This window comes from Salpingoeca rosetta (genome assembly GCF_000188695.1).
Source record: "Salpingoeca rosetta unplaced genomic scaffold supercont1.17, whole genome shotgun sequence".
Lineage (NCBI taxonomy): Eukaryota > Choanoflagellata > Craspedida > Salpingoecidae > Salpingoeca > Salpingoeca rosetta.
The window spans coordinates 465,525-473,024 of NW_004754917.1; the positions used below are offsets into that span (position 1 = coordinate 465,525).

Genomic DNA, 7,500 nt, shown 5'->3' on the forward strand with positions numbered 1-7,500 from the left:
TGTCGCCGCATTCAGCACCTCCGCCGCCAACACGACCCCATCCACGCAGACACCATCCCGCCCCACATCCCGCTGCTGTCGCCGTTTGTGGCGCCACAGCAGCTCGATCAGGCAGCAGTCGTGCTCACGAGCGCACTCGCGGATGCACCGCCCATCACCGTCTCCCTGTCATCGGCCCGTACCAGTACAAGTACCAGTACCACTGGTGCCGCTGGTGGACGAAAGGGCCACAAAGCCCTTGCTTTGACGCCAGACAACCCGCAGCCGCTCACGGCGCTCTTCACGCATATCCGCACTGCCCTCGGTCCGGAGTTTGCGCAGGCGGCGCCACCGCAACCGCACATCACAGTCGTGTCCTCTGCGGCTTCGAATGCCTGCAAGCAATTGGTGTCACGCATCAACAGCGCGTGGAAGCCCGCGCGGTTTGTGGCGCGCCAGCTCGTGCTGATGCAACGCGACCAGAACAGCCCGCACATGCACGTTGTTGCACACGTGCCCCTCGGCAATGCCACTGGTGGTGGTGATGGTGATGACGATGACACGAGGCGTGGACTCGGCAGGTTCTGGTTCCCAATCTCACAACAACTGAGTAGCAGTGATGGCGATGGTGAGGGTGGTGATGGCGATGAAGACGTGTTTGCTCGCATGCGGATGCTGAGTGACACGGACACGGAATCAGACGATGAGAGCGACAACGATGACGATGACGACGATGAACAACGGGGCGTGGAAGGCAGCAACCTGCGTGATCTGCCCAATCCTCTCGGTGAGTGCATCAAGATTGACGTGCGGGTGGGGTGACGTGGAGAAAGGTGTTGAGATACGTTTGCCGGTTTTGTGTGGAACGTGTGTGTGCATTTCTCGCGTACGCATGCAAACATCCCATCTGATGCCTTCTTATCTCATCATCCCCCACCATTATCACCCACCATCACGACCACCATCATCACCCATCACCGCCACCGCCACCACACTTCAGATGCTGTGACGCCCGGTCTGCAGTCGTCGTCGGGGGCACCGCTGCCACTGCGCTCCGTGCACGTGCGAGGACGCGTTGTGGATCTCGTTGCCACGTGCACGGCCTACCAGACATATGTCAACGACAGTAGCGAGGCGATGGAGGCCAAGTACGTGTTCCCGCTGGACGAGACGGCGGCCGTGTGCGGCTTTGAGGCGTTTATCAACGACAAGCACGTGATTGGCAAGGTGAAAGAGAAAGAACAGGCACGACGGGAGTACAAGAAGGCGATTGAGGAAGGACACGGTGCCTACTTGATGGAGGAAGAAGAGGAGGCGCCCAACGTCTTCACCGTCAGGTGCGGTGGTGGTCTTGCTGTTGTTGTTTAAGTTGTTGTTGTTGTTGTCTCAGTTGTTGTTGCTGTTGTTGTTTAAGTTGTTGTTGTCTCAGTTGTTGTTGTTGTTGTTGTCTCAGTTGTTGTTGTTGTTGTTGTTGTTGTTGTTGTTGTTGTTGTTGTTGGCGATGATGCATCTGTGTCGTTGTCCTTCACTGTCATTCATCCCTCTTGCCTCACGCTCACACACGCACGTGCTTGCACCCGCTTGTCACTCTTCACACAGCGTGGGCAACCTGCTGCCAAAAGCGCGTGTTGTGATCAAGATCACGTTCATCATGGAACTCGCCGTGGAGGACAGGCATCTTGGTGCGTCAGTGGTTTGTCTTGGTGTTGTGGACACTCGAGATGGGATGAGGCGGAGTGCTTTGCCTTCCTCACCAAACACACACACACACACACACACACACACACACGCACTTGTTTCTGCCCCGCCTTGCTCCAAGTCTCTACCCCTTCCCCACCCTCCCCCACCGAAATCACCATTAACCCATCCATCAACCCACCTGTAACTATGCAGTGTTCCGACTGCCGGGCGCCGTGTCGTCCAACACACGCGACGCGGCTGCTGATCACGCAACGCAGACAGCGGTGGCGACGACAGCGGCTGCTGTGGATGGTGTTGGGCTTGAAGGTGGCGTGTCAATCGTGCTGTCGCTTGAGATGCCATCGCTCATCGTCGGCATTCGCAGCCCCTCGCACCCGCAGGACCTCAAGGTGAAGACAACAGACACGCTGGCCACGGTGGAGGTGTCTGACATCTCGACGTTTGGTGACGACGGGTTCTTGCTTGATATTGATCTCGACAACATCAACGCCCCGCGCATGTGGGTTGAGGAAGCGCCCGCAACACACACGCGTGCGTGCATGCTCGCATTCTACCCTGAAGTTGATGCACCCGCGCTCGACGTGGCGTACCACTTTATCTTGGACCTGTCTGCCTCAATGGCAAAATGCCTTGAGGACGCAGTCAACCTCGTCATCCTCGGTGCGTTTGTGTTGTGTTGTGTTGTGTTGTGTTGTGTTGTGTTGTGTTGTGTTGTGTTGTGTTGTGTTGTGTTGTGTTGTGTTGTGTTGTGTTGTGTTGTTTTGTGTTGTTTTGTGTTGTGTTGTGTTGTGTTGTTTTGTGTTGTTTTGTGTTGTGTAAACGTGTGTGTAAACGTGTGTGTAAACGTGTGTGTAAACGTGTGTGTAAACGTGTGTGTAAACGTTTGTGTGTGCGGGTGTCTTTCCCCAATGCAACACCAGAGTTCGTGATTCCCTACACCCATGCCAATATGCCAACCCCCTACATCCCCACCTCCTTCCCCCTGTCAGGCGTTGAGGAGCTCCCCACGTCCGCCGCCTTCAACGTCACCGTCTTTGGCGATCAGGCCGAGACGCTGTTCCCGCGACACGTTCGCAAGACACCGCGCCGTGCACGCACGGCCATCCGCTTCCTGCGCCGCTGTAAGGCAAACCTTGGCACGACGAACATCGAGGCGGTGCTGGCTGCCGCTGGGTGGCGGAAGCGCGCTGGTGCAGACGTTGCCTGCATGCTCGTCTCCGATGGCGAATTCCTGGACCAGCAACGCGTCCTAACCGTCGCAGCAAAAGACATGGTGTGTGTTTAGGTGGAAGAGAAGTGGGGGGGGGGTGCTGAAGGGGTGATGGTGATTGCGGTTGCTTTGCTTGCAGTATTCGGTGTGCAGTAACGTGCCACACGCACTTTCTCTCACTCTGCCTCACTCTCTGACTTGTCGTTGTTCCTACCTCTGCACCACCATGCTGCATTTTGCAGCCGCGCGTGTTCTGCTTTGGTGTTGGTCAGCACTGCCACCGCCACCACCTCTCCCAGCTCGCCAAACACACCCGCGCCACGGCTTGCTTCCCCGAATCCAAGCGCAAGTCGACGTGGCAGGTACGTCTATGAAAATGTGTGGATGTATGTCTACCGTGTGTGTGTTTGTGTGTGTGTTTGTGTGTTTGGATTACGTGTTGTTTCACCACGCCTCTCGCTCTTCATGTCTCGCATTCTGTCTCTCACATGATCCTGGGTGGTGCATCCGTCACAGAATTTGATGCGAAAGCACATTGCATTTGCGAAGGAACCTGCGCTGGAGGATGTCAAGGTGAGACATGCTGTGCTGTTGCAGCCATTTCACCGGCATTGTGTCTGTTTGTCTGCTCATCTTGTCTGCTCTCCACTTTCACTTGCACTCACGTAAACAAACACAAACACACACACACACAAACACACACAAACACACAAACACAAACACGCACACATAATCTCACCATTCTACAAGGTGGAGTGGCACACAAACGACGACAATGCCTCAGCTGTCGTGTGCGCACCAGCGAACATTGGCACCGTCTTCAGCGGTCAGCGACAGGTATGCATCCGTGTGTGTGTGTGTGTGTGTGTGTGTGTGTGTGTGTGTGTGTGTGTTGTGCGTGTGTGTGTGTGTGTGTGTGTGTGTGTGTTTGTGTGCATGCATGCATCTGTTGGCATATGCGTGTCGTGTGTTCTGTGTGCTCATCCCCTTCACCAACCTGTCAATGGCACCTGTTCCCGCATCCACACAACTCATCGTTGCACACATCCACGCACCCACCTCGACCTCGATGCAGATTGTGTATGGGTTTGCGCCCAACTGCCACAGCGCAACCCTGCACGCGTCGCTGGGGGACCGCGAGTTCTCCACCGTCGTTTCAACAACACCGCTGCAGACCCTCAAGGGAACAACTCTGCACAAGCTCACAGGTACTCGCAACTGCGTGCGTGAATGTAGGTGCTTGAATGTGCATGGGACAGCGCGTATGTGTACAGCTGTGCCATCGCTCCAAGTGTTTGTCCACACACTCACGCTGCCGCGTTTCGTTGTGCCAGCACGGGCGGTGATTCGGGACTGGTCGCGGGGCCTGCTGTCGGACAATGCGGCGAAGGATAAGGCCGCGGTGGAGAGCAGGAAGGCCGACATCATCAACATGAGCATCGAACACTCCATCGTCACGGAGCACACCAGCTTTGTTGCCATTGAGGAACGAACGGTGCGTCCAGTCTGCAGCGGTTTTTTTTTTGTTTTTGTTTTTTGCATGGCTTCTTTTGCGACATGTTGCACGCGAACACACTGGCATACGACACCAACAATCAATCGGACACACACACACACACACACACACACACACACACACACACACACACACACACACACACACACACACACACACACACACAAACAACGTAACACATCTGCTTCTCACTCACTTCTCACCTTTCATCATCATCATCACCACCACCATCAACCGTAATCACCATCATCACCACTACGATCATCACCAGGGCGACGAGAGCGGGGGCGACACGGGCCCGAGCATCGAGGAGCTCCTGGCGCAGGAGAATGTGGATCAGCTGCCGTATGTGGCGTTTAGTCTTCCACCGCGGCTGCAGCGCAAGTTGGAGGAGGAGCAGAGCATTGCAGGGCACCTCTCCCACGCCAACGCCACCGTCAACATCAACGTCATGCTGGCAAGCGACTTGTATATGCAGGTTCTCTCGGAGGTCCGCAGGCTGCCGTTGACCCACCACACGCGCCTCGACGCAGTCAAGTGCGTGGCCGATGTGTGTGCGTGTCTATGTGCGTGTGTGTGTGTGTGTGTGAAAAGGGAGTGCTGCGTGTTTGTTTGTATGCGTTTGTATGTGTGTGCATTCTTGTGAACAAAACACACTTGTGCGTACCTTCCTTCCCCTTCACTGACAGTCACGTTGTGAATTGGTTTTCTCAGGTCCATTGCCACTTTTGCCACATCCCCGGACTGCCCGAAGCGCCTCTGGTTAGTACAGGTGTACATGCAGCTCAGCAACCACAAGTCACCAGCTCGGTTGTCTTGTCGTATGGGAGTGTGCAATCTCATTTACACACACACACACATACACACATACACACACACACACACACACACACACGCACACACGAGCACATGCTCACGCACGCACCCATGAACACAAACTCGCCATAACGTGCGCACCATCCACTGCTCAACACCTCCCTCCTCCTTCTCTTTCTCAGGCGTGCGGTGCAGCGGGACGTGCGAAGGGGCGAGAGTGTGCTGCTGCGCGGGATGGAGACGCTGCAAGAGCGCGCGGCAGCAGCGGCATCGGCGCACTTTGCCAAGGACGAACACGACTTCAACGACCAAGAGAGCGATGAGCTTGCAGCCCTCCTCAACAACCTGCTTGAAGTGACTGGTGAGCTGCCGCACGAGGAACCAACCAGCAGCAGTGGCACCAGCAGCAGTGGCAGCGATGCAGACGACACTGATGACTTCTCCAGCGCTTCCAGCGAGTGAGTTTGGACATGCAACTGTGCTTGTGATTGTGTGTGTGTGTGCTTGCTTGCATGTGCGTTCGTGGTGCCATTCTCTAACGACGCTCACACATGCCCCCCCCCCGACCACACAAACCAGGGAGGACTGGGACAACGACTCCGACCTCTCATATGAAGAGGAAAATGCAGAGAACTGCGCAGCGGCTGCTGCATACGAAAAGGAGGAGGAAGAAGAAGAAGAAGAGGAGGAGGAGGAGGAGGAATCCCTTGCCTCGTTCTTCAGTGAGTCTTGAAACAACACGATGCTCTGTGTGTCTGTGTGTTGGTATTGTCCGTTTTAGTGCTGTTCACTCACACGCATGCATGTGTGTGTATCCGTTTTGTGTGTGCAGACACCCTGACGCAGCGAAGCAACGACGAGCCGGCACCTGTTGTCCTCGATACAGGTGAGACAACGTATTTTGCTGTGTGTGCTCGCGCCTGCCCTTTCCTTTCTTGGTTACACCGCTCCTGTTCTCCGCTCACGCACACACACACACACACTCACATACGTGCAATCACACGCACACACACATTCACACACATTCATACACATTCACACACATTCACACACAAACACACATTCACACACATTCACACACACACATTCACACACACACACATTCACACACATTCACACACATTCACACACATTCACAAACATTCACGCACAACACACCACCAGGCATGGCGACGGTCAAGGCCGGGTTTGCAGGTGACGAGGCGCCACGGGCCGTGTTTCCAACGCAGGTCGGACGCCCGCGCCACCAAGGCGTGATGGTTGGGATGGGCCAGAAGGACTCGTATGTTGGGGACGAGGCGGCGGCAAAGAGGGGAATCCTCACCATGTCGAGCCCGTTCCAGCGGCCGCCGCGCCCACCAGCACTGATGCAGGAGCACCAGGCACCCGCCACTACCGCAGCGGCACCGTCAGCGTCAACGGCTGTGCGTGCTAAGAGCGCCAAGAACGACAAGAAGCAGAAGGAGAAGAAGAAGAAGAAGGCGATGAAGCAAGCGTCCCCAGCCCTCGCGTTTGACAAGATCACACTAGAGGCCAACAAAGAGCAGGACCGTGAGCTCCGTATGTCCGATGCGCGCCTCACACAAGCGCCAAAGGCACCGGTCATGGACATGGACATGTTCGAAGAGACAGACTCGTTCGTGCCTGCAAGCAAGAAAAAGGGCAGCAGCAAGGTCCGTGCCTTGTTCAAGGCCCGCGCGCAGCCACCGGCTCCAGCTGCGGTGCCAAAGCCCAAACCCGTGTCCAAACCAACGCCGCCCCCACCGCCACCTCCACCAGCTGAACCTGAGCCACAGCCTGAGTTCAAGCCGAAGATGAGGCTGATGAAGAAAAAGCAGCAAGAGAAGGAGGCCATGCCTGGAGCGAAAGCAGCGAGCATTGCCAGCACGTCTGCCGCCAGCTTCCGCCGTCCCACTCGCTCTGCTGCTGCGCCGACCCCACCACCACCGCCACCAGCAGCAGCACCAGCAGCGCCATCGCTGCTGCTCAAGGCGGCGCCCACGCAGTCCTCACGACAGCAACAGCCTCAGGCCATGTTTGGAGCAGGAGCACCAGCAGTACAACAGGGGCGATCCAGAAACGGTTTCCGGCTCTTTAGGTCAATCCGAAACAACCGACAAAACCAACAGCAACAACAGCAGCAGCAGCAGCAGCAGCAACCACGACAACAACAGCAACAACAGCAACCACGACAACAACAGCAACCACGACAACAACAGCGTTTTTCGGCCTTTGGATCCGGTGTGCAGGCAACAACGACGAGTGCATTGAAGCAGCA

The 7,500-nt window shown here is 56.0% G+C and overlaps 1 protein-coding gene across 1 annotated transcript in view; it reads left to right on the top strand.

Annotated features, from left to right (window-relative positions):
• Window positions 1-7,500, top strand: part of PTSG_06805 (beta-actin) — a 15,678-nt gene that overhangs the window by 5,975 nt on the left and 2,203 nt on the right. Inside the window, exons 16-31 of the mRNA XM_004992146.1 lie at window positions 1-766; window positions 980-1,316; window positions 1,579-1,661; window positions 1,873-2,340; window positions 2,670-2,953; window positions 3,133-3,252; window positions 3,407-3,463; window positions 3,641-3,727; window positions 3,966-4,098; window positions 4,225-4,385; window positions 4,678-4,943; window positions 5,121-5,168; window positions 5,405-5,680; window positions 5,802-5,944; window positions 6,055-6,108; window positions 6,387-7,500. The exon at window positions 1-766 is cut by the window's left edge and continues 70 nt beyond it; the exon at window positions 6,387-7,500 is cut by the window's right edge and continues 821 nt beyond it. Coding sequence (XP_004992203.1) covers window positions 1-766; window positions 980-1,316; window positions 1,579-1,661; window positions 1,873-2,340; window positions 2,670-2,953; window positions 3,133-3,252; window positions 3,407-3,463; window positions 3,641-3,727; window positions 3,966-4,098; window positions 4,225-4,385; window positions 4,678-4,943; window positions 5,121-5,168; window positions 5,405-5,680; window positions 5,802-5,944; window positions 6,055-6,108; window positions 6,387-7,500 — 4,397 coding nt within the window. The remainder of the gene's footprint in view (window positions 767-979; window positions 1,317-1,578; window positions 1,662-1,872; window positions 2,341-2,669; window positions 2,954-3,132; window positions 3,253-3,406; window positions 3,464-3,640; window positions 3,728-3,965; window positions 4,099-4,224; window positions 4,386-4,677; window positions 4,944-5,120; window positions 5,169-5,404; window positions 5,681-5,801; window positions 5,945-6,054; window positions 6,109-6,386) is intronic.